Source organism: Syzygium oleosum, unplaced genomic scaffold, assembly GCF_021117445.2.
Source record: "Syzygium oleosum isolate NSW1041296 unplaced genomic scaffold, Sole_v2.1 Sole_v2.03, whole genome shotgun sequence".
NCBI classification, from domain to species: Eukaryota; Viridiplantae; Streptophyta; class Magnoliopsida; order Myrtales; family Myrtaceae; genus Syzygium; species Syzygium oleosum.
The window spans coordinates 13265925-13292369 of NW_026607487.1; the positions used below are offsets into that span (position 1 = coordinate 13265925).

The 26445-nt window shown below is 41.4% G+C and overlaps 2 protein-coding genes across 2 annotated transcripts; one reads left to right on the forward strand and one right to left on the reverse strand.

Moving 5' to 3' along the window:
* Positions 1–15670: 15670 nt before the first annotated feature.
* On the forward strand, positions 15671–19922 carry LOC115670607 (uncharacterized). The gene is made up of 7 exons (XM_030591910.2): positions 15671–16316; positions 16562–16825; positions 17176–17692; positions 18383–18582; positions 18689–18801; positions 19466–19606; positions 19724–19922. Exons 1-7 carry the CDS (start codon positions 15774–15776, stop codon positions 19791–19793), a joined length of 1848 nt encoding a protein of 615 aa, XP_030447770.1. The 5' UTR covers positions 15671–15773; the 3' UTR covers positions 19794–19922.
* A 5365-nt stretch (positions 19923–25287) lies between these two features.
* Positions 25288–26153, reverse strand: LOC115664800 (MLP-like protein 31). Its single transcript, XM_030586688.2, has 2 exons — positions 25907–26153; positions 25288–25559 (listed from the first exon to the last, which is right to left on the reverse strand). The coding sequence occupies exons 1-2, from the start codon at positions 26091–26093 to the stop codon at positions 25288–25290; spliced, it is 459 nt and encodes a 152-aa protein (XP_030442548.1). The 5' UTR covers positions 26094–26153.
* Between the last annotated feature and the right edge of the window lie 292 nt (positions 26154–26445).

Consider the following 26445-nt stretch of genomic DNA (forward strand, 5'->3'; position numbering starts at 1 on the left):
TGTCCAAATCATCAATTTTCTGCGAAATAAACGGAGCCTATGTGGGAAGCACCCCTTTTTATATTTTTAAGTTTTGAAAAGCACATCAATTCTAACAAGTACCTTATGGGTAGCCGCTATTATTTTTCTCATTCATTAGTGTTGATGCTAACATAAATTAAGGTAAAGTCAATATGTGTCATTTAAAAAAAAAAATGTCGATGCGATCCATAAAATGATTAGGTGCGATCACTTCCGGGGTGGGTGGGATCCCACCTTGGAATTAGGAATCCAATTGGTCCTCTCAAGAACTGAATTGGACCGGACCGGTCGATCCCAGTCCGATTCTGTGTTGGATTAGGATTGACTTTTTTTTTTCCTACTTTTATGTAGTGAGTCACAACAAGCAAATTCGCAATCAGATGAACATGATTTCCACCATTATGGAATTGGTAGACTCAGCCAAAAGTAAACAAAAAATCAACAATTAAGGAAGAGGTAGAACAGTCATTCAAAATTTTGATACTCAACTAGAGATTGAACCACAATAAATCCCAAGTAGAGTAAATCTAGTATCTTACTGCAATTAAGGGAGATGAATTGAAGATTGAAGATTGGAGTTCGAGCGCCAAAATTCTATTTTGGGACAGCCGGTTCCTGCCAATTCTAAATTTTGGGAATCGGAACTAGACCGGTTCTTATGGGAACTGCCCAGAACCGGTTGGTCCGGTCCGTTCCGTTTCAGCTCATGTTGGACTGCAACCGGTGTTCACCCCTAAAAAAAGAAGAAGAAAAGACGATAAAAAGAACACCTTAAGTACGAAGAGTAGTTTTGGGTTCCTATTTTTAAAGTATTTTATTAGGTCCAATACCAATGTGTGAATGGATTTACACATTCACGGTTCAATAATTTTCATGTTAAAAATTTCGGCTCGCTAAATATCGTCTAATAAACATGTTAGTCATCGTATAATCAATGTGTACAAATTTTGTTAGACCAACGGTGGGCCTAACAATTATACTAATTCTAGAAAATACGAAAGCAATTCTACAAATTTCAAACACAATTTCAATAAGGTGCGATCTACGAGCGAGAGATCGTATACAACAGGTAATACGCAATACGCTCATTTCTGAAAATCAAAATGGATTTTTGCCTTTTTGGACTATCTACTATCAATGGTGGTTAAATCTGGAGAAGAGGATTGTGTTGTTTTGTGTTTTGCTGTGCATCGGCGATTGTTTGCCGATTATTGGGGGAGTCTCTCGCGGTTTCGCGCCGACTAATCGTTGAAATCCATCGGCGTTTTTTTGTGTTTTGTTATTTCGTTTTCAGGAATTTTGATACTACTTACTATCATTGGGAGGTCCCGTTGCCCTTTTTAAGACATGACCAACGACACCATCGTTAACTATACTATTCTAGAATATTTTCCATTTCCAAAACCCAAACAAAAAAACAAAAATAAAAGGTACACTCTTCACCAGAAAAGTTAACAAAATAAAAAATAGTTAATATCACGAAAAGTTCGAAACTAGTATATAAGTGACAAATTTACTCCAAATTAATTTTTTGACGACCAAAAACCCCAAACCGGTACAGCTGTGACAAATTTATTCTATGTTAGTTTTTGTTAAATTTTATCGTCAAATTACTGAGTTGAATGACAAATGTCAGTTGACGGATATACCAGTTTGGAGTCTTACCCTTTGTTTATCACATGTGTACCAATCTGCGGCTTTTCGTGGTATTAATCTAATTTAACAGAAACTAATGGAGGGCAAATTTGTCACAAATGTATCATTTTAGAGTTTTTGGTGGTCAAAAAATTAGTTTGGGATAAATTTGTCACCGATGTGCCGATTTGGGATTTTTCGCAGTATTAACCCTTAAAAAAAAGTTGCCGATTTTCACCGCCTCTACACATTCGTCATTGGATCATTGACATGGGAAAGAATCGGATTATGAAACTAGCTCCGAACATACATGTCGCTTATCCGAGGATGAATGTGCAAAGATTTTTTTCCTGGACACCGACGATTGACTTAGCAATTATCCAAAATTATAATTTTGTCTTAAAATGATTACTTAATAGATGCCAAAGTGCTTGTCGACAAATTCGATTTACCATTCCCAAGAGGGGAGTGCAAGCATGTGTTGAAATGATTTCGAGGTTTTTTTCCTCCTTAAATAGTCTTGTTAACCAGTGGCTTCAATGCATCCATATACATATAAAATGTATATATACAAATACATGTATATTTATGATGATAAAACATTCTATTTTCAAGATATCAGGCAGTATGTGTATATCATGGAAATAATCGATGTATTCAAAATTGTACTGTCTTCCTCATTCGAATGCTTAACACAATCACGAATAAGAGATCTAAGATTGCTAGAACAACGGAATTGATTTCTATTTGGTACAATTATTTCGGATCATGTCACGAGATGGTAATTCCTCCGTAATCATCTAGTCCCACCCGGCGTGGCCGGCACACTTTTGCCTAATCACCCCACGAAAAAAAGGAAAACCATCATCTAACATGGATCCAGCTCATTCTGTCTTTGATTCTGAACCACATTGTGATATCTCACCTAACTTACTACACCAAGAGCAACATGCATCAGCATTACTTTATTCGACCAAAATTTCTCTGATTGAGATGCTAAACTACATGAACAAAGGGACCATCAGAAAGGACTTTTTTCCGTACTTATTCTATGCGCTAGAACGTGCATGTAACATCAATGATATGGAAATCGCTCTATCACTTGTCCAACGGGTGGTGTCGGTTAAGCTGTCGTTGTGGACCGACCGGCTGTCTAATTTCGGACAGGATGACCAGGATGCATGCGCGATGCTTGTTCCTAACGAATGGCATATTCTCATTTTTTGTTTTTCGCACGTGGCACGCGGATTCAGAAGTTATGGGGAACTAATTACAGAAGAGGGGACGGGGAAAAGTCGTCGAATTGACCAGTTTTCGTTTGGCTGCCTCGGGCCACCCATGTGCCGATGACAAAGCACCCAGTTTTCGCGGGGGGGATCAATATGTGTCAACTAAGGTGAACATTTTTCGGCATTATTGTAATGGATTTAATAATTCTCCACAGCACATTAAAATTGAGATGGACGGGACAGTTCCGCCCATTTCAAAGGAAATTCAGGTTTCGTTTATTTCGCAGGAGATATTTTTTTATAAAAATGATTACTTATATTGCTTATAAATATGAATAAATCGAAAATATTTTCATCGTCCATGAATATGTTTAGACGTAAGTTATTGTCATAAATGAAATTTTTTATCGATTAATTATTTCAAGTAATATGAGCGATTATTTTTAAAAAAAATATTTTTCAGATCATTTATTTTTCGCGAAACAAACGGGGTCCATATGGGAAGCACCCCTTTTCATATATTTAAGTTTTGAAAAGCATATCTATTCTTAACAAATACTTTATGGACACCCGCTATTATATTTCTTGTTCTTTAGTTTTGATGCTAGATAATTTAAGGTAGTGTCGATATTTCAACAAAAGAAAAGAAAAAGAAATGTCGTTTCGATACGTGAAAAGATTAGGGGAAATCGGTTTCGAGGTGGGTCGATTCCCAACTTGGAGTCGGGAACAGGACCGGGCAAGGTCGGTTCTTGATCCTGGGTGCCGAGAATTGGACTGGTCGGTCCTAGTTCGATTCTTGGGTTGGATCGGGATAGGGACCGGCTTTTATTTTTTTTTTGGTAATGCTTTTATATAGTGAGTCACAATAGGCAAATTCACAATTAGACAAACGTGAATTCTCCACCATCATAAAATTGGTAGACTTAGCCAAAAGTAGATAAAAAATCAACATCAAGGAAGAGGTAGAATGGTCATTCAAAAATTTGATACTCAACTAGAGATTGGACCAAAGTAAATTCCAAGTAGAGTAAATCTAGTATCTTACTGCAATTAAGGGAGATGCATTGAAGATTGAAGAGTGAAGTTCGAGCCCTAAATTCTATTTTAGGCAGCCGGTTCCCGGTCCGGTCCAATCCGGTTCCTTCAACGGAATCGGGAACTGCGTAGAACTGGCTAGTCCGATCCAGTTCCCAGGTTAGACTAGGACCAATGCTCACCCCTAGAAAAGATAACGGGAAAAGACGCTAAAAAAACACACCCCACAGTGAATCTGCTGTACGAAGAGTAGTTGGGTTCCTATTTTTAAAGTGTTTTATTAGGTCCAGTACGTAAATTGATTTAAACATTCACGGTTGAATGATGGACGCGCGAAAAAATTTGGCTAGTTAAATATTGTCTAATATATATGTTAATCAACATGTACAAATTTTGTTATACTGACAGTGAGCCTAACAATTATACTAATTTTAGAAAATAGAAAAGCAATTCTACAAATTTCGAACACAATTTCAAAAAGCTGTGATCCATATGAGCGAGAGATCCTGCAACATGTATGATGTAATATGCTCATTTCTGAACATCAAAAAACATTTCTAGAAAGTTTCGACACGATTTGAAAATCAGTAAATCCACATGAGCAAGAGATCCGGTATGATACTACGTTGGATTCCAGAAATTAGCAAAAATGGCATATGTTAAAAATGATAAAAAGGGGTTTTAATAGAGTAAAGCTAACATGTGAAATTTGAATTGCTTTAGGAAATTGATTTAAATTCTTACAGGACAAGGGAAATTAATTTAGATTTGGAATATATGAGAGATTTTTTGGATGACAAAAATTGTGATGTTGGTCAATAACCATTGTTTGGTAAGGTATGGTGGTTGTTTATCTTTTATCTTGTAGCTAGAGGTGTCAAAATGGGCCTTAAATCCATATATGACCCATTTAAAAATAAATGGGTCATATATGGGTCACTTTAATTTTAAAGAGTCAACCTTAAATGGGTTTTAAATTTTAAAGCTTAAAGATAAATGGGTCTAAATGGGTTGAGTTTGGAACCCATGTCCAACCCACCTACTAGATCCATCCACACACTCTTTCCCTCTTTACAAAAATGTTTAAAAAAAATCAAAATTTAATTATTTTTTTCTCTTTTTTCTTTTCCTTTTTTTTTTATTCCACCCGGTGGTCGGCCACGGCGACCGGCCACCGGGGCGGGACGACCTCGCCGGAGGCCGGTGAAGCTCGAGCTCGCCGGCCTTGGGCGAGGCTCGAGCCTCGCCGATCTGGCGAGCCTCGAGCTCGCCCGATTCCGGCGACCTCGAGGCTCGCCCGATCTCGGCGAGGCTCCAGCCTCGCCGACCTGTGGCGAGGCTCCAGCCTCGCCGATCTGGCGAGACTCGAGCTCGCCAGCCTCAGGCGAGCTCGACCTCGCCGGATCTAGCGAGGTGGAGCCTCGCTCGAGGCTGGCGAAGCTCGAGCTCGCCAGCCTCGGGCGAACTCGACCTCGCCCCGAGGCCTGGCGAGCTCGAGCTTCGCCGGCCTCGTGCGAGGCTCCACCTCGCCAGATCCGGCGAGGTCGAGCTCGCCCGAGGCCGGCGAGCTCGAGTCTCGCCAGATCGGCGAGGCTGGAGCCTCGCCTGAGGCCGGCGAGGCCTCGGCCTCGCCAGATCGGCGAGAACGAGCTTCGCCGGCCTCCGGTGAGCTCGTCCTCGCCTGTGGTTGGTTGCCGGCCACGGTGGCCGGCGATCGGCCAAAAATAAAGGAAAAAGAAAAAAATAAAAATAATTAAAAATTAGATTTAAAAAATAAAAAAATATTAAATTTTTTTTATTTTCTTAGATAATGACTTTATGGAAAATGTTTTCTAGAAATGTCGCATTTTCCGTAAAACAAACAGAACCTCAATTTTAAAAAAAATTATAAAAATTTTTCACTATCTTTGTATTACATAAAATGTTTTAGCAGTATAATTTAAAAAAAAAATCATAAGAAACAAGTATTCCTAGATTAGGTTAAATATAAAAGTGTTTTAGCAATATGGGTCGGGTCGGGTCGGGTATGGGTTAGGTATGGATCGGGTCGGGTATGGGTCGAGATATTTACACTATGAATAAATGGGTCATAAACGGGTTAATGGGTCAATTTGGGTCGGACTATTTATGACCCGACCCAAACCCGACCCGACCCACCCGTTTAACAGGTCTACTTGTAGCAAGCATGGGCTTTTCATGGAACTTTTTGGGAAAGTTTTGATGCCACAGGACAATTGATCTGTGTCATGCATCCTTCCAAAGGGAAAAAATGGAAAAGATGCCTTTTGAACAAGGTTGACAGGCCTGCGACCGAAAAAAAACAAGGTTGACAGCAGGCATGCAGCTTGGTGAAGCGATTGAGGGGTGAGGCCGGAGAGTACCAGGTTCTGGGTTTGATCCGCACATACACAATGTGTCATGTACAAGGTCGACTGGTTTTGTCATGCTTGTTTGGATGCACAGAATCATGTTTACTTAAGGACCTCTCAGTGAAAAAAATATTACAGGACAGTGAGCACCATTCATATAGCACAGGCTAGAAATCTCGAATGAAGTCACGTTCTTCAATGAGGGAGAGATATCAATGCTGTATTCATCATCAGACAAACATGTCCTACAATTTCGAGGTACTTCTTTCAGCATTTGAGCTCATCTATTCAGCACTTTCGGGTTTGTCCATTTGGGGCGTATCCAGAAGAGCGCCGACTGAAGGTTTGCGACATCCATGACAATCGATATGTGGGTCTTTTTCCAGTGAACATATCTTGCAAGACAAATTCGATTTACCACTCCCAAGACGGGAGTGCATGCATGTGTTGAAATGATTTCGAGTTTTTTTTCCTCCTCAAATAGTCTTGTTAACAAGTGGCTTTAATGCATCCGCATGTATATTGATAATGACAAAACATTCTATCTTCCAGATATCAGGTAGAATGTATATATTATGGAGATAATCGGCATATCCAAAATTGTACTATCTTCCTCGTTCGAATGCTTAACACAATCACGAATAAGAGATCTAAGATTGCCAGAACAGCGAAATTGATTTCTATTTGGTACAATTATTTTGGACCATGTCACGAGACGGTAATTCCTCTACAATCGTATAGTCCCACCCGGGGCATGGCCGGCACACTTCTGCCTAAGCGCCGCACGAAAACCGAAAGCCATTATCCAACATGGATCCAGTTCATTCTGTCTTGATTCCAAACCACGTTGTGATATCTCACCTAACTTACTACACCACGAGCAATATGCATCAGCATTTTCTTTTATTGGACCGAATTTTCTCTGATTGAGCTGCTAAACTCCAGGAACAAAGGGGCCATCAAAGAGGACCATCTTTCCGTACTTATTGTATGCACTAGAACGTGCATGTAACATCAATGATATGGAAATCGCTCTATCACTTATCTAATGGGTGGTGTAGGTTAAGCTGTCGTTGTGGACCGACCGGCTATCTAATTTCGGACAGCGTGACTTGTTCCTTCCGAATGGCATATTCTAGTTTTCGAATGGGGCACACGAATTTAGAAAATTGGGGAAAAGCCGTCGAATTGACCCGTTTTCGTTTGGCCGTCTCGGGCCCCACCCCACCCCCTCTTCCACGTGTTGATAAAGCACAATATCCCTCGCACAATTTCCGGAGGGATCGTATGTCGACTAATGTGGACATTTTTCAGCATTATTGCCATGGATTTAAAAATTCTCCACGACACATTAAGATTGAGATAAACCGGGACAGTTAGCGCCTGTTTTTTTAAGAAGTTATTTGTCCTACGAATGATTATTTATATCGGAAAATATTTTTATCGTCCACGAAAATATTTGGACGTAAATTGTTATCGAAAATGAAAATAAATTTTTTTATTGACTAAGTATTTCAAGCAATATAAGCAGTTGTTTTTAGAAAAATATTTTTTAAATTATTTATTTTTTGAGAAACAAACAGGGGCCATATGGGAAGCACCCCTTTATATATATATATATAAGTTTTGAAAAGCATATCCATTCTTGACAAATACCTTATGGACACGTGCTATTATATTTCTTGTTCTTTAGTTTTGATGCTAGCATAATTTAGGGTAATGTCGATATTTCAAAAAAAGAAAAGAAAAAGAAATGTCGATTCAATATGTGAAAATATTAGAGGTGATTGGTTTTGAGGTGGGTTGGTTTCCAGCCTGGAATTGGGAACATGACTGGCCAAGGTCGGTTCCCGGTTCCTATGACCGGAACCAGACTGGTTGATTTCAGCCCGATTCTTGGGTTGGACTAGGATTGTTTTTTTTTTTTTGTGTTATGCTCTTATATAGTGAGTCACAATAGGCAAACTCACAATCAGATGAACATGAATTCTCCACCATCATAAATTGGTAGACTCTGCCAAAAGTAAACCAAAAATCAGCAATTAAGGAAGAGGTAGAACCATCATTCAAAAATTTGATACTCAACAAGAGATTGAACCAAAATAAATTCCAAGTAAAGTAAATCTAGTATCATAATGCAATTAAGGGAGATGCATCGAAGACCGAAGAGAGGAGTTCAAGCCCTAAATTCTATCTTAGGGAAACTGGTTCCTGATCCGGTTCGATCCGATTCCCAGGTTGGATCGGGACTGGTGCTCAACCCTAGAAAAGATAAGGGGAAAAGACACCAAAAAGAACACCACACAGAAAATCTGCCGTGCGAAGAGTTGTTGGGTTCCTATTTTTACAAGGGTTTTATTAGGTCCACTACCAATGTGTGAATAGATTTAAACATTCACGGTTACATTCGCGGTTGAACAATGGACACGTGAAAAAATTGGCCAGTTTAATATCATCTAATATATATGTTAATCATCGTATAATCATGATGTACAAATTTTGTTTTACTGACGTTGAACCTAACAATTATACTTATTTCAGAAAATAGAAAAGCAATTCTACAAATTTTAAACACTATTTCAAAAAGTTGCGATCCAAATCAAAAGGCATTTCTAGAAATTTCCGACACGATTTGAAAATCTGTAAATCCACATGAGCAAGAGATCCGATATGATACTATGTCAGATTCCAGAAATTAGCAAAAATGCCATATACGCACAAGTGTTAAAAATGAAAAAAGGTTTTTATTTATTTATTTATTAAGGGTTTTAATAAAGGAGTGAAGCTAACATGTGAAATTTGAATTGCTTTAGGAAATTGATTTAAATTCTTATAGGATAGGGGAGATTAATTGAATATATGAGAGATTTTAGGATGACATAAATTATGATGTTGCTTAATAATCATTGTTTGGTAAGATACGGTTGCTATTTATCTTTTATCTTGTAGCAAGCGTGGGCTTTTGTTTTGGACAGGCAGGCATGGGCTTTTCGTGGAACTTTTTAGCAAAGTTTTGATGCCACAGGACAATTGAGCTGCGTTGTCATGCATCCTTCCAAAGAGAAAAGATGGAAAAGATGCCTTTTGAACAAGGTTGACAAGCTTGGGCATGCTTGTTTAAATGCGCAGAATCGTGTCTACTTGAGGACCTCTCAGTGCAAGAAGTCACTGGACAGTGAGAAGCATTTATATGGCAGAGGTGCGAAATCTCAAATGAAGTCACATATTTCAAAAAGGGAGATATGAATGCTGAATCCATCACCAGACAAACAGGTCCTGCAATTTCAAGGTACTTCTTTCAGCATTTGAGTTAATCTATTTAGCACTTTTGGGTTTGTCCATTTGGGGCGTATCCAGAAGAGCGCCAACTGAACGTTTCCGACATCCATGGCAATCGATATGTGGGCCTTTTTCCAGTGAACATCTATTGCGAGACATGATGCCGCAACTTTACACAGTACACGACAGGAGTACTTAATTTGCATGCGGACCATACTAGAGTAAGGAAATGTATGATTGAAATACGATGAAATTAGGAAATTCTAGTTGTAAACGGGAGATACTTCATGGTTCAAGTTGCACGTTCCTGAGTACTCCGCAGTTACAGCAAATGCTTCTGCGGACACCTAGACTCTGAGCATGGGATCTGTGTTCTTGCATTTACTCATTTATCTCTGCATTTGGTAGTGCACAAGTTTATCATTCCTATATCACAACAATCAAAAGGTACATGAAAATACATATGAACCTGCTTACACAAGATTGAGAGGAAGCGAGAGCAATGCACAAGTGCACATAGAAACAACACTGGACTTCTGAAAAGAGCACGGGCAGTTAGTCAGTGCTAAGGTATTTCATCTCTTTTCCGGTCATGATTATCCATGCAAACCAGGTGCATAGAGTTTGTTCCTGATCAAACGCAGCTGAACTGCAACTTCGGTGACACTCACCCGTTCCCTAGCCACCACAACGGAGCAAGCAAGTCCAATTGCATATACTGTCGCCAAACTGTCGTTGAATTATGTCTTTTGTGTTGCGATGCCCATACAGAGGACCACCGAGGCTTGTACAGCTCTCTCTTTCTCGAAGAAGAATGTCATCAGTAATCTCTAGGACTCGTTCAGGCATAGCTTCTACGACAAAATTGTGAATAGTAAAGTTGTCTTTGAACATCGCATTTGTTGGGCTCAATCCTGTGAACATCTCTAGTAGGAGGACACCCTAACTATAGACATCTCATTCTCTCGAAATATCACTTCCTACTGCATACTCTGCAGTCCATACATTCCGACACAGCAATTATTATGTGGGTATGTGTGGCTTGTGCATGTGCGCTTGCGTTCGTATGTGAGAGAGAGAGATACCAGGAGCAGCATACCCAACTGTCTTACACCAGCAGAACTCATCTGATTGGCTGAAGCATCAGAGTAGGAATTGAGAACTTTTGCTAAACGGAAGTCACCAACATGTCCAACCATCTCGGCATCCAAGAGGACATTGGAAGGCTTTAGATCACAATGAACCATCAGTGTGGCATTGGTGATGAAGATAATCTAATGCGGAAGCAACATCTATAGTAACATTTATCCTCTGAACGAAATTCAATTTTTTTGTGCAGCCGTTTCCACCATCTTGCCTAGGATCAGGGTGCAGCCAACCATCTAGGCTTCTATTGACCATGTATTCATAAATTAAAGCCTTGAAATCATTACCCTGATAATCAACACCTGAGCATACCGTCGGTACCTTTAAAAGATTGTGGTGTCTGATGTTCCTAAAAGCCTCACACTCGTCTATGAAGCTCTTCAAAGTGCCATGGTGCAGTATATTCAGCACCTTTATGGAAACTATATTCTTATTCTCATGAAGTATCCCCTTTAAACAGATCCAAAACCACCAACACCAATCAATTTTTCTGAAGAGAAATTGTCTGCAGCATGCACAATTATTCCATAAGACACATTCAGACTTGAAGTGGAAACTGATTCCTTCCTCTTCCTTTTCAGCCGATAAACATACAGAGAAGCTAGAACAAGAGCTACGTCAAGAATCCCGAGAAAAATAAAGATGACGAGTTTCAATTTACGGACAAACTTCTTTGTTTGGGAAGCACCTAAAGAACATTTAGGGAGCTGAAATTCGGGCATTCCTCCACAGAGCTTGTCATTTCTGATCACAGAAGTGGCGCTCAAGTTCTTAAAGCTTCCTTCGATTGGTAGCATCCCTGCAAAATCATTATAAGATAAATCCAAAATTCTCAGGAAGTAAAACACCTCCAAGAATTTAGGAATTTCACCTGATAAATTGTTATTTTATAGATCTAGTTCCTTGATGCCTCTTAAAATGCCACACTTGTTAGGGAAAACACAAATGACCAAAGGTGCCGAACGGCTCTGATAAGAAAAAGCCACCACTGGAGTAGAGTTGTTTCGTTGGATGAGCATCCAGCACTCATGTAAGACTCGAAAAAGCGGCGTTGATGGTCAGAAGAGACTGAACAGTTTGCAACGAGGCATTGCGGAATTGAGTGGGGGAGAATGTCACGAACTGTGATTCTCTCGTACTCTCGTACCGTATTAATAGAGCTTGGGGTTATCGGGTGAAAAGTGAGTGATGCAGAAGAGATGAATACAACTGGATTGTAGAAATAGTGTCGGGACGTTGGTGCTAGGAGTTCTAGGATGGAAATAATATACTCTTAGGAGCTCTAAAGGCGGGGTTGGCTTTCCGTGCACAAACTATCGAGAGCTAATGTCACTCTCTTAATGAGGTCGTGGTAGGTCGAAACTAGTTGTGGTGCCTAAAGTATTCTGCATGTATTGATCGATGGATTGAAGGACTAGACACCCGAGCTTACCTGGGCGTGGTACGATCCGATAAAAGGAAGCTATTCGCCGTTTGTTCTTTAAAACAACTATAGAATGAGGGCTGACTTGGTGTGTACAACCCACCAGGCGCTACACGAGCTATTTCGCGGCCAAGGAACTACCAGCCCGTGACAAGATGGTATCAGATCAGGATCCCTCTACTAGGTCAGTTAAGCTGAATAAACCTATGGTCTACCCGGTCCTACGAGGGCGAAGAGTGAATCGCTGGCGCAAAAAGTGCTTAGATAAAGAGCAGCTCTTGACTAGCTTCTAAGATGACAATGGGGGCACATTAAAGAATCTCACTGAATAGGGAAAATGTTCTCGAATCAATTTGGCAAATCTCAAGATGGGTCTATTACCATGTTATCAACAAGGGGAAAAACCTTGATTGATCTGCCGAGATCATGAGAAATCGAAGTAGGCGAAGGATGGTGCTGCAAAAAAGGTGCAGTTGGCGAAAAATGCCACACTTGTCAAGGAAAGCATAAGTGACCGAAGGTGTTGAACGGCTTTGATCAGAAAAAGCCTTCATTGGAGTAGAGTTGTTTTGTTGGATGAGCGTCCACTACTGATGTAAGACTCGAAAAAGCGGCGTTGATGGTCAAAAGCGACGTAGGGAAGCGACTGAACAACCCGCAACGAGACGTTGCGAAATTGAGTGGGGGAGAATGTCATGGATGCCTTCGTACTCTTGTATCCTTGTGAGTGGAGCTTGGGGTTATTGAGTGAAGAGTGAGTGATGCAGAATGGATAAATACAATTGGGTCGTGGGAGTGATGTCAGGACGGATGGTGCTAGGAGTTCTAGGATGGAAATAATATATCCTTAGAGCTTTAAAGGCGGGGTTGGCCTTTCGTGCATAAACTGATCGGGACATGATGCCGCTCTCCTGATGAGGCTAGGTCGAAATCAATTGCGGTACCTAAAGTATTCTGCGTCTATCGCTTGATGGATCGATGGTCTAGACACCGAATTTAGTTGAACGTGGTACGATCTGATATGAGGAAGCTATTCGCTATATTGTTGTTTAGAACAACTATAGAATGAGAGCTAGCCTGGTGTGGACGACCCACTAGGCGCCGCACAAGCAATTTTGCGGCCAAGAAACTGCCGGCCCGTGACAGAAGCATGCTGGTTTAGTATTGTCTACGCACGTTTTAGTGATGTTGACATCTATTTTTAATTTAATTTGCCCAAAAATTATTTATTCAAATATTTAGGAATTAATTTTTTTAATTCCTAAAACAAAAAATATTTTTATTTAATTGCATTTCATATAGATATTAGGCACATTTGCATTAATAGGTTCTATTAGAATTTTTTTTAAAATTAATTAAAAAAAATTCGGATCGGATCGGATCGGGCCAGGTCGACCTGGCCCTCTCCTTTCCCCCCCCCCCCCCCCCACCGCGAGCCCAGCCCGCTCCCTTCTTCTCTTTCCCCCTCGCTGCTCGGCCTTTCCTCCTCTCTCCTCTGTCTTCCCTTGTAGCTGATCGCCGCCTGAGAAGTGCGGATAATCCGCTTGATTGCGCAAAAATGGCCACCAAAGTCATGGAGCAGAGTAGGCCGGTGCAGAGCCTTAAATGGATGACTTCCAGGGTAGGAAGCAGTGACCGGTAGCCACCATATAAGCCGGCTTAGAGAAGAGAGACGGTCGGCCACAGAGAGAGCAAAAAACAAAGCAGAGAGAGAGATCCAGAGAGAAACAAAGAGCAAAAAGAGAATCTTGAGTGTTTACAGGTTCTGAAGAGGAAGCCAGGCGAGCCTTCCAAACGATTGACATCGCCGGCAACCCCCCCAGATGCGCCTTCGACTGGTAAACCTTCTCTGCCCCTTTTATGCTCTGTTTTCCCCTATTTTTGTGTACAGGTTGGCCAGGACTCGCGTTAGTCGTTTCGCATAAGTCCTGGCCCATACTAACCCCATTCCCGATCTAGGCGTCGCCGTTGGAGGTGAGTTGTGGTCAACGGGGTTGGCGGGGCCCTGAAATAGGTCGGAGTTCCCCCGTTTTATTCATGCATGTCAACTGTTTGTTAAAATGCCTCAATGAGACCGGTTTGGTTTTGGTTTTCGCCGATGAGTATATGGTCGAACGGTGACTTAATTAATTCAGGGTAGTCTTGTGGCGATCATTAGGGACCAAGGAAAGCCAAATTTTGGCCTAGGTCCGCCGGCCAAGCTCCGACTAATGTTTGGGTTCAACGAGTCCTGTCGAGGCTTGGTCGGCGAGCACCTTGGTCGGTCCTCAGACGACTAGCAAGCAGGGATCTCTTTAGCTTGGGGAGCTGAAGAGAATGAAACCTTTGGCATGACGAAACAACAGGCAAATCGTCGGAATTTCGTCTGGTCAGAGGTCCTCGGTGCTGAGGCGTAATAAGCCCGACTGAACTAGCCCTGTTGGATCGGACCGGCCCAGTTGGACCGGCCATTTTTGTCTGTTTCGAACAGGCCGGGCTTGATTCGATTCGAAACCCGGTTCATTGGCCCGGGTTAGTCATGGCCCGATCCGGATCAGATAACCCAACCCGAATCAGCCAATTCAGGTCGATTTCATGGATCCGGGTCGGTTTTGACCAGACCCAAATCCAATGACTCGACTCGGAGCCGAATATTTTATTATTTTTAAAAAAATAAAAAAATAAATTAAAAATTTCAAAGTTTTTTTGTAATTTAAAAAAAAACATAAATTAGGAAATAGTTTGAAAATTAGTATTTTTAAATAAATTTCTAAATTATGTAAATTATTTTGATTAATAATTACGTCTAAGCCAGATAAGCTTATAGGGCTACACAGTAGGATTTTGAATTTTATTTTCACTACTGCGGTATTATTATGCATGTTATTTCTAATTAGTATATGATTGCATATATTGTAGTATGTTGATTGCCGTCTCCCTAGTTAGGATTAGAACCTTAGACTGCATGTTTATCTTGATTGCTAATCGTTAATGATTGTGCACTTGTTTAATCACCTCACATGTTAGGAGTTAGGTCCTAAAATTAATCTAAACTGCCTGAAAAAATATTTTTTTGAAATGAACTGGATAAAAGGTACTGAAAGGGCACTAGTTATTCAACTAGTGCAACCAAGTTCCTGAACTCATTTTATTTTTGGTTCGCAGAAGTAAAGCAATTTTTCTATTGCTTTACTTGGGTGTTTAATCGATCTACCGTAAACTGATTATTGGCGACTCCTAAATAAAAATCACTCGCTGATTAAAAACCTAAACCACAAGTCGTAATATGATGTGTGCTTGGGAGAGCCCACCTATACTTAGCACATACGCCATGTGAGACCTTTAGCTGAAGGTCGGTCGCGACAAGCGATATTATCCAGAGGAAGAGAATACACCTTTTCGTCTTCCTTGCATGCGCATGAAATATCAAACTAGAACGACAAAGATGATGACCAGTTCAGAACAAAACAATTAAAAAGATCTCATCTCTTTGGAAGCCTGTTTTCAGATTTTTCAAAACTTTGCAGATATTGGAATTGTGAGGTTACCATTGAACTCACCTCCAACCTTATCTTCTCATACATAAAAGAGTATGGTTTTCTCTTGCTGAGTACCGTGACAATTTCGGACTTCGGCTCCAAGAACACTGGCAACATGGCGTCCGCTTCGCTATCCTCGATAACACTTCAAAACATGAGCGCCCTGAAATCAACGATTATCCCCTCCTCTTCCCCCACAAAACCGTTACCGATGAACCTTAGTGTAATATTTATGTGCCGTCCAATAAGGAGTAAAGGAGTTAGATCGTTGGGTGTCGCGAGGTACGATGAAGTTGTGGTCGACGACGAAATTGACAAGATCCGGAGGCTCCAAAACGGGTCGGATGTGCGTGGTGTCGCACTGGAGGGCGAGAAGGGCCGGGAGGTGGACCTGACGCCGCCGGCGGTGGATGCGATCGCGGAGAGCTTCGGGGAGTGGGTGATCAAGGGCTTGGAGAGCGAAAATGGGAGGCCGGTCGAGGACGTTAGGGTTTCCCTTGGGAGGGACCCCAGGATTTCCGGCTCGGCGTTGAGTGTGGCTGTGTTTGCCGGGCTGTCCAGAGCCGGCTGCATGGTGTTCGACATGGGGCTTGCTACGACACCAGCTTGTTTCATGAGCACCGTGTTGGACCCGTTCTCTTACGATGCTTCCATTATGGTAGTGTAACGATGCGCGGTTAGCACTCTTTTTCTTATCAATTTGTTTTGATGTATTACGCCGTAAGGCATCTCTGCTACTTGTTTTTCATTTTCATAAAGACTCAAATTACAAGAGACCGGCGTAACATATATTAACCAGCATAGAAAGCTCTCTCTTTTTACTCTTGTTGATGAACCACTGAAGTTCGCAGGTCATTTTCAAACGGAAAATGAGACAACTGAGAATGCTTTTTGATGCCGCAGATGACAGCATCTCACTTGCCTTACACCCGGAACGGCCTGAAGTTCTTCACGAAGAAGGGAGGGCTGACCTCGCCGGAGGTGGAGGAGATATGCCACCAGGCCGCCCGCAAGTATGCGAATCGGCTGGCAAAGGTGTCGACCATGCTCGCCACTCCCCCAACCCGGGTCGACTTCATGAGCGCCTACGCAGCGTACCTCCGAGACATCATCAAGGAAAGAGTGAATCACCCCACGCACTATGACACGCCCCTCAAAGGCTTCCACGTAAATTATCTCGACTGAATTGCTTTTCCCTAATTTCCCATTAAAATAAATTTTCTTATAAACACAGTAACGTCTTCTGCATATAGATGCCCGTCAATGTCCTAAAAACAAAGGACTAGCCCATGTTGCAATGCTCTATCTTATCCAGTTCTTGTGGCCTTGATCCCTAGAGTTCTTTTTGTCCTCTCTACACAAACCTTTTGGTTGATATTTGAATTATCGCACTAGGTTAAATTCTGTACACAAATTCCTTATCTTGAAAAATACTCAGGCTTTGGTTTATCTATGAGTAAAAACAAAATTTAGCTTAGCCATTTGAATTCTGACACTGAGCCAGAATTTGCATATAGATCATAGTAAACGCTGGGAATGGCTCAGGAGGCTTCTTCACATGGGACGTGCTGGACAAGCTCGGCGCGGACACCTTCGGCTCGCTCCACCTCAACCCGGATGGCATGTTCCCCAGCCACATCCCGAACCCCGAGGACAAGACTGCCATGGCCCTCACTCGGGCCGCCGTCCTAGACTACTCGGTCGACCTCGGGATCGTCTTCGACACCGACGTGGACCGCAGCGGTGTGGTCGATGCTAAGGGCAACCCGGTCAACGGGGACAAGCTCATTGCCCTCATGTCCGCAATCGTCTTGAGGGAGCACCCAGGGACGACGGTGGTGACCGATGCTCGCACGAGCATGGCCCTCACGAAGTTTATTACGGATAGAGGAGGCCATCACTGCCTGTACCGGGTCGGTTATAGGAATGTCATCGATAAGGGGGTTCAGCTCAATAAGGACGGGGTCGAGGCTCATCTGATGATGGAAACGTCCGGCCACGGCGCACTCAAGGAGAATTATTTTCTTGATGACGGTAAGTTAGATTTCTATAGGTTTATTGATTTAGAGAGTCTGTTTTCGTCAATCCCTCCAACCATGTATCAGATTGGTGATTTACCAGCATGGAAATTACTCACTTATTAGTTAGTAACTTAATAAAAAAGTTGATAAATTAAAAAAAAAAAAATAAACTTTGGTAAGTAACTCAATTAAGAATTGGTAATACGTAAACCTATTTGGTAATTAAAACTGACAAAAGTTGTAATTCACTCTCATTTAGGTTGGTAGTTTCATGTAAAAGTTAGCGAATTCGAAGTGGTTAGTGAGTTATGCACAAAAAATTGGTGACTTGGTAAAATTTGGTTATTTTAAAACAACAAAAAAATGGGTAATCTCGTAAACATGTTGGTAAGTTTTTAACAAGTTGTCTTAAAAAAAATCACCGGTCATTCTATTTATCAACAGTTTTTGGCAGCTACCAACACCTACAGAAATTTAGCAACATGGACATATTCCGTATTTGTGCGTGTCATCGTCTACTTATGTTTGTCTAGTTTTCAAGGCTTGAGAAAGCCTATGCAAAGTGGTTTGCTTGTTTCCTTCGCGAACATGTCAATAGGAAAAGAAATTAAAACAACTGAAATACCATTTCGATAGCTTCAAATCACGATGGTGCTTATGAAATTTTTGTGTGCCATTTTCTTCAATGAATTGACATGGCTAGGCGCTTACATGGTCGTTAAAATCATCATCGAGATGGTACGGATGAAGCTCGCGGGATCTAACAACGGGATCGGCAATCTCATAGAAGATCTCGAAGAGCCATTAGAGTCCACGGAACTCAGGATGAATGTCATCGCGGAGCCTAGACATGCGAAAGCGAAGGCCGTAGAGGCGATCGAGGCATTTCGACAATACATTGAGGTACTAATTACACGGCGATTAAGTGCAGTGATCGTTAACCAAACCTCGCACAAGGAAATCCATTGATCCTAAAAGAACTAATGTTGGAGTTACTGTTTCTTTGCAGGAAGGGAGGCTTCAGGGATGGGAGCTGGATTCCTGTGGAGATTGCTGGGTGAGCGAAGGTTGCCTCGTCGACTCGAACGAAACGCCGGCGGCCATAGATGCTCAAATGTACCGGTACGACATCGATAACGATCGATTTTCTCACTTTTTTTTTAATTCAGATTGAGAATACAGGTAACCTTGTTTATTCGTAAATACATGGGAAAATTACCAAAAATGTTTTAAACCTATTATACTTGTGCCAATTTAATCCTAAACCTTTTAATTTGGCCAATTTTGTCCTAAACCTTTTGACAATTTAGTTCATTTGACCAATTTTGGCAGTCGCTGAGGTCGATGCTGAACGTCTTACATGGCATCACCGGTGCTGGTGTGACAATTTTTATAATATATATTTTTTTTATATTCTCTTTTATCTTTTCGATTTTCTTTTTCTTTTCTTTCTTTTTTTTCATTATGGGTGATGGTGAGGTTGTGCCTTGCCTGGCAACTGCTGAGGGTCGCCGGCGACCTCGTCGGCCACAATGAATTGAAAGGACTGCCGACATCTCCGTCAACGATTTCCCGCCAAAATTGGCCGAATGAACTGAATTGGAAAATTGTCAAAAAGTTTTGGGACTAAATTGATCAAATTAAAAGGTTTAGGACTGAATTGGCACGAGTACAATAGATTTATGATTTTTTTTTGGTAATTACCTTGTAAATACATACATAGATATATTTTCTTTTTTACACTAACGGTGTGCTTATTATGTGGTTATCTTCATTTGAAATTTAGGGCAAAGGTTTCCGACGAGGAAAATGGGCAATACGGTTGGGTACACCTCCGGCAGAGTATTCACAATCCGAATATTGCTGTCAATATGCAATCGACAGTGCCCGGAGGTTGTCGGTCCATGGCTGCAGTTCTTAGAGACAAGTATGTCACATAAATTTTTACGTATCCAAATATATCTAGCATGCCCTTATTATATTCGGAATTTCAATTCCTTCTCCGTTTTCGCTAATTAATTTCCTTGTTCTATTTGTCTTTCAGGTTTCTCCTTGCCAGCGGAATGAACAAGACCCTCGACATTAGTCAGATTGACAAATACTTAGGCAGTTAAAATTATTAATTATATGTGCCACTCCAGTAGAAGTTAATCATAGAAGTTGCTCGAGAAGACTATTTATTAAACGTATACAGGACACTTCATGTTGCATATACATTATTGTATATAGAACACACTTATTCCCTATTCCATTCTATGCTTGGGGCATCAAACTATCCAATCAACCTTCTTTACGCCAAAAAAGAACAAAGAAAAGGTTTATAGTTTATGGGCCCGTTTGGTTTGACTTTTCAAATGCTACTTGGAGGAATGTAAATACCTTTAGGTGAAAGCCACTTGGGGAAATGCAAGTGGCGTTTGGTAAAAAAATTTTTGTAAAGCTACTTTGGCCTAAGTAGTGTTTGGCAAATTTTTTTTTGCAAAGGGCTTTTGCAATTTTTATTTTTAATATTCCTATTTTGCCCTTGTTACTGTTCATCTTCTTTATCAAAATGTGACCGGCGAGGGCGAATCTGGCAGGCGAAGGGCCGACGAGGGGCCGGCGAGGTCGCACGACCCAGGCAAAGGCCGCCTGGGGTCGGGTGACGGCGCCTAGGCGGTCACACGACCCCAGGCGGCCTTCGCCTGGGTCGCGACCCAGGCCGACGTCGCCTGAGGTCGCGTGACCCAGGCGATCGCCCGACCCCAGGTGGCCTTCACCTGGGTCGGGCGACCTCGCCGGCCCGTCGCCGGCCAGATCTGCCCTCGTCGGCCCTTCGTCGGCCAGATCCGCCCTTGTTGGCCCTTCGTCGGCCATCCTCGCGGTAAAAAAGATGAACAGTAACAGGGACAAAACTGGAATATTGAAATTTGGTAAGGGCAATTTGAGAAGAGAAAAAAAGGCTTCAGCATTTGTGGAATGCTGAAAGCCCAAAGCTGGTCCGGACCAGCTTTGAGCTTTCGGCATTCCAAATGCTAGCTTTCGGCTTTTCGAACTCGGAAAGCTGAACCAAACGGTTCAGCATTTTGGGAAAGGGCTTTCGAGGCCAAAAGCCCCTTCCCAAAGCTGAACCAAACGGGGCTTATAAACTATGTAAACCAAGTCATATGAACTATTGATCATGTGAACCCCGTCGTGGGCTTTGCATAAGTACTAGTGTAGATAGAATTCCACATGATCTACAGATCATGCAGTATGAATTTGTCTCCTAGTTGTGATATTTGGTGTCTTCAAGGAAATAAGGTTAGTGCTATAGTTCTTTATTTTTCTTTGACAGATAAGACCATTGTCGTTGGAAGGAGTCATTTATTGGGTACCTCCAAAAGATCCGTTGTTCCTCAATAGCCAAGTGGAAGAGCGGTTGGCTGTCATAACGTCACGCCCCTCTCCTGCGTGGCAATGCCAAAGAAAATACTCCCTTACACTATAGTTAAGCTCAATACCAATCCAGAACCCCATCAAGCATCGTTGAACCGTCCACAATGGGGGAACGAACGAGAAGGCAAAGTAACCATCTTTCCGGGTAGGATAAAGGCAATTGAAGCAATGAACCTTCCAGTAAATTTATGTGTGTGTGTGACGTCCATATTTGTAAGTCATTAAACAGATGCTTGGTTGGAGAAACCCTTTAGCAATATGAGCATGGTCAACCTAACTGAAACGGCCACATCTATGTGATATAAGTGCTTAGATTCGATAAAGGGCCATTCCATTTATGATAAGTGGAAATTTTCTCCAAATTAGTCTTTTGATTAGTAGGTTATAAACATATATATCATCTATATTTGTTTTCTGTTAATTATGTTTGCATGTGGCAATATTCAAATTTGTGACCCGTAAATTAGAAATTTTTTGTCTAATTAGAGACGGAGGAAAAAACATTCTTTGATGATCAAAATAATGCCGTGTGGGCAAGACAGACACACAATTAGTTGACCAAATCTTTTCTATATATTCATAAACAATTACCTAATCTAAATATCTCGTAGGCATAGATGACACAGAGGAATATATACTTGAAAAGAGTTCCAAAGGATAATATTTATTCCGAATGAAAAAGTACGGTTTACCATGTTTTAGGTGTCTATTTATTGGGAGGACACTCTTTAGGAAACAATCAAATAACAGAATTAAGGAAAAAATATTGATAAAAAGGATAATCTTCGAAATGCGTCCCGAAAATTTGCAAAACACGTCCGAAATCTTTGAATGCTCGAAAATCCTGTTTGAAGCTTCGAAGATCTCGCAATCCTTTTTGATTTGATATGTTGTATGCGTCATAACTCATTCCGAATAAAAAGTTATGAGTTTGAAGTTAACCCGTCATTTAAGGCGTGGGTAGAACCGCTCGCTCTTATAACGCTTAAAGTTTCCATATAAGCATTTGCCAATTGTTCTCCATCAATAGAGCATTATCATATTTGGAATAATTAACCACTTGAGACTTGATAATTGACATATTGCATTATTTATGCACTAAATATGCCCTGTCGTTATCATCCTATATTAAATATCAACATATCTCCATAAATTTCAACTTTGTAATTCTTAGCCCATAGTACCACGTGATTCACGACTCTTCCACCATCATGTTCATAGGTGGTAGCACCATTCATTTAGAAGTTAATTAAGACCCGGTAACTTAATCGGAGAAAAGTAAAAAAAAAGTGGGCAAAGTCACTCCAATTAAGGTTAGTAACTTTAACAAAAGGTTGGTAAATTTAAGGTTTTACAAGGATATGCAACTAAAAGTTTGTCAACAATAATGGCTATTAGGAAAAACTAAATAAACGTAAGTAAGTAACTCAAATGAAATTTAGTAACCTAGATGATAATTGAATTTTCCTTTTTCCACTTAGTAAAGGCAGCTAGGTTCAACACACACACTCTCTCTCTCTCTCTCGGAGTTTCAACCTACGCTTCTTCAACTTATGGAGAGGAGGGATTTGACCTAAATCTCTCCCTCTCCTCCCAATCTGGTTGCTTTGCCTTCTATTTTCTCTTGTTTTTTTTCCTCTACTCTCTCAATCTAGATCTAAATTTGGGAGTTCTGCTCTTCCAATCTTAAACTAGATTTTGGAGTTTTTCTCTCCTGATCTAGTCCAAAATCTATGAATTTTAATGGGGAAAAGTGCCAAAAAAGTCCTAAACCTTTTGCATTAGTGCCAATTTAGTCCTAAATCTTTTTTTGGTGCCAATTCAGTCCTAAACCTTTTGCATTGGTGCCAATTTAGTCCTAAACCTTTTTTTAGTGCCAATTAAGTCCTAAACCTTTTAAATTGATGTCAATTCAGTCCTAAACTTTTTATTTTTGTGCCAATTTAGTCATTCCGGTCAATTTTGACCGGAATTTGCTGACGTGGATGCCTGCCGGCCGGTCACCGGCGCCGACGTGGCGCTGACGTGGATAAATTAAATAATATTTTCATATTTTTTTGAATTTTTATTTTTTTTCTTTTTTTTTCCACTTTTTTTTTTGGTTTCTTCTTCATCTGGAGGCCAGTGGCCGGCGAGCTCGACTTCGCCGGCCACTGGGGGCGGCGGCCTCGCCCTGCGAGGCCGAGCCTCGCCATGGTTGGGCGAGGCCCGACCTCGTCCGGATTTGGCGAGGTCGAGCCTCGCCCAGCGCGCCGGCGAGGCTCGACCTCGCCGGATCTCGCGAGGTCGGGCCTCGCCCGACCATGGCGAGGCTTGAGCCCTCGCCGGAGGCCGCGGCGAGGGCGAGCCTCGCCATGGTCGGGCGAGGCCCGACCTCGCCGGATCCGGCGAGGTCGAGCCTCGCCGCGCGGCTGGGCGAGGCCCGACCTCGCCGGATCGGCGAGGTCAAGCCTCGCCGGCGGCCGGGCGAGGCCCGACCTCGCGATCCGGCGAGGTCGCCGTCCCCAGTGGCCGGCGAGGTCGAGCTCGCCGGCCAGATGAAGAAGAAACCAAAAAAAAAAGTGGAAAAAAAAGAAAAAAAGGAAAAAAAATAAAAATTCAAAAAAATATTACAATATTATTTAATTTGTCCACGTCGCCACGTCAGCGCGGCCAGACTGGCCACTGGCCTCAGCAGTGTCCACGTCAGCAAATTCGGTCAAAATTGACCGGAAGGACTAAATTGGCACAAAAACAAAAGGTTTAGGACTGAATTGGCACCAATTTAAAAGGTTTAGGACTTAATTGGCACCAAAAAAAGGTTTAGGACTGAATTGGCACCAAAAAAAGGTTTAGGACTACCAAAAAAAGGTTTAGGACTAAATTGGCACTAATGCAAAAGGTTTAGGACTTTTGAGGCACTTTTCCCAATTTTAATGAATAAGTATCCCGCCTCCAAGTTCAATGGTGTTCACAGCAGCTTTAGTGTCACATTTGTGATCATTTAGCATGTTTTTGTTAAAAGCTCTGGCGTCTCGCACTTGCTAAAGGGCTCTCTCCCGCAAGTGTCAAATGTGAGCTTGTTCAACATGTTTTTGTTATTTCCATAAAGTGATGGTGCTGGAGATGCCAAATCTAGGCGCACACTATCGAGAAGCAAAGTTGTAGCTGCAGATGGACATCTTGGCTTATGCTCATCATTGATGATGATGTATGATCCGGTGATCGGCTGCTGATCCTTTTGCTTGGGTGCAGTCATATCTATTCTTAAAAGATGAGCTTGTGCTTACCTTTGCCGATCATGCTGTGATGATATACCTTGATTTTTGGATTTTGGTTTGCTTTGTATCTCTATAAGCTTGCTTTGTTGTGTTGATTTATGAGATTTCCCATAGATTTTTTCACGTATCATTTTGGTAGTAGATGGAAATTTCCTTCAACAAAAAAAACCTAGATGATAATTTAATGGGAAAAAAGTTAGTAAGTCATGCCAATTTAGACCAATAATCTCTAAAAAGAGTTAAAATTTATATACGGGATTGCTAATCAAGGTAAATAAAAGTTGGTAGCTCAATAGAAAAGTTGGTAAATTAAAAGAAAATTAAAAGTTGGTTAGTAACTCAAACAAAAATTGATAACTTAAATTTACTTGACAATTAAATCTGACAAAAGTTGATAGACCACTCTAATTTGAGTTGGTAACTTCGCATAAGAGTTACTATATTCGAAGCTTAGTAAGTTATATAAATAAAGCTGGTAAGTTGCTACCAAAATTGGTAATTCGCAAATTACAAAAAAATTATTAGTACAGCAAGTTGCTTGGAAAAAAAAATCGGCGGTCATCTATTTTACTGACAGTCGTTTGACATTTACCAGCACTAATCGAAATTTACTAGTATGGGAAAAAAATCAATATTTTTAGACACGGTGCTATGAAGTTATGTTTGGTCGAGAATAGAGGCTGCACCCGTGAATAATGCGTCGTCGTCGTCGTCACTTCCAACGAAGCTGTTGATTCTTTGGAACAGAAGCACGCAGCGAATATATGCACAATAAGCACGCGACGAACTTTATTTAGCTTGGCAATAGATAAGATTACACATCGAACACAATATTGACACAAGCACACCCACACGCACGGTGTAATCAAGTGAAGATCCTCTTCTGTGGCTGCGTTTCTCTCGTGCACGCAGCAGTGCGAAGACGCCCGCTTCACGCGTTGAGCAGATGAGCATCGACGTCTTTAGTGATCTTGACGATGGCGTCGGTGTAGCTTTTAGGTTCAGCAACGGCTTCATTCAGCTTCTCGTAGTCGAGGGTCCACTTCACCGTGCTCCCGCTGCCGTCAGCTTTCGCAGTTGCTTGCCCAGTGGCCTTGAAGCCCTTGAACTCCTTCAGTATATCTCCTTCCATAATATTAAACGTGATCGACTTGTTCTCATCGTCTACTTCGACCTTCTCCTTCACCGTCAACGCCTTCCCATCTGCAATTTCCAGATTTGATCGAGCCAATTTACTAGATTCTGTTAGCCTCTCAGCGAAACTGAATATACTAGGTCTCAACCTGGTATCAGTACAAGGGTCGAGGATTATATTGGCCACTCTGTTAATCCTACATATGTATATATATATACGCTCATAACTTTTCTACCGAGACACAAATCGAGACAAAGAGATCTCATACAAGTAGGATCGTTTTAAGGTCAAGCGATTGCTTCTGTGACTCGTCCACAAGATGAAACTCGGAGTTGGCGGAATTTACCAGATTGAGCAGCGAAAGTTTTTTGGGGCGATTAATAGATGAGTGGGCGTTTCGAGATGGTGTACCTACCTAGGGTGTAGTTCCAATGCTTGACTGCGTCGCTTGAGCTCCAGTCGCCCTCATGGAGCTCCACCTTTTGGATAATATCGGAGGAAATGGTGGGGAGGTGGTAGATTTGGCTCTTGAAGAGGTTGTAGAACTCATCTGCGGATGATTGGATGTCGATTTCGACCTCCAGCTTCCCCTCTAGACTCATGGTTTTTGTAGCGAAGATGACAGAATTGTCACACCCGAGTCAAGAATCAAGATTCCGGACACCAAACTTGTGCCGTTTTAAGAAGCGAGAATATAATGCTACACTTGGCTTGAGCTGTGTATATATAGAGAAAATGTAGAACGATCATAATCCACGCCCAGAAGTATATTATGAATTAAGGAAGCATTTATTTCGTGAAAAATTAATGATTTGATAAATATTTTTCTGAAAATGATAGCTTGTATTGTCTATTTTTGAGAAATGATTAACTAACGGTTCTTAATCTATTGTCAGAATAACATCATGTTTCGGACCACAAAAAAATAAAATAAATAATTATAAATTATTGTGG

Bases quoted from the DNA above. Each gene is read 5' to 3' on its own strand.
- LOC115670607 (XM_030591910.2), top strand. From the start codon at position 15,774: ATGGCGTCCGCTTCGCTATCCTCGATAACACTTCAAAACATGAGCGCC. The intron at 17,693-18,382 runs GTAAGTTAGATT...TGACATGGCTAG, and splicing joins GAATTATTTTCTTGATGACG to GCGCTTACATGGTCGTTAAA. The intron at 19,607-19,723 runs GTATGTCACATA...TTTGTCTTTCAG, and splicing joins GCTGCAGTTCTTAGAGACAA to GTTTCTCCTTGCCAGCGGAA.
- LOC115664800 (XM_030586688.2), bottom strand. From the start codon at position 26,093: ATGAGTCTAGAGGGGAAGCTGGAGGTCGAAATCGACATCCAATCATCC. The intron at 25,560-25,906 runs GTAGGTACACCA...TGGAAATTGCAG, and splicing joins GCATTGGAACTACACCCTAG to ATGGGAAGGCGTTGACGGTG.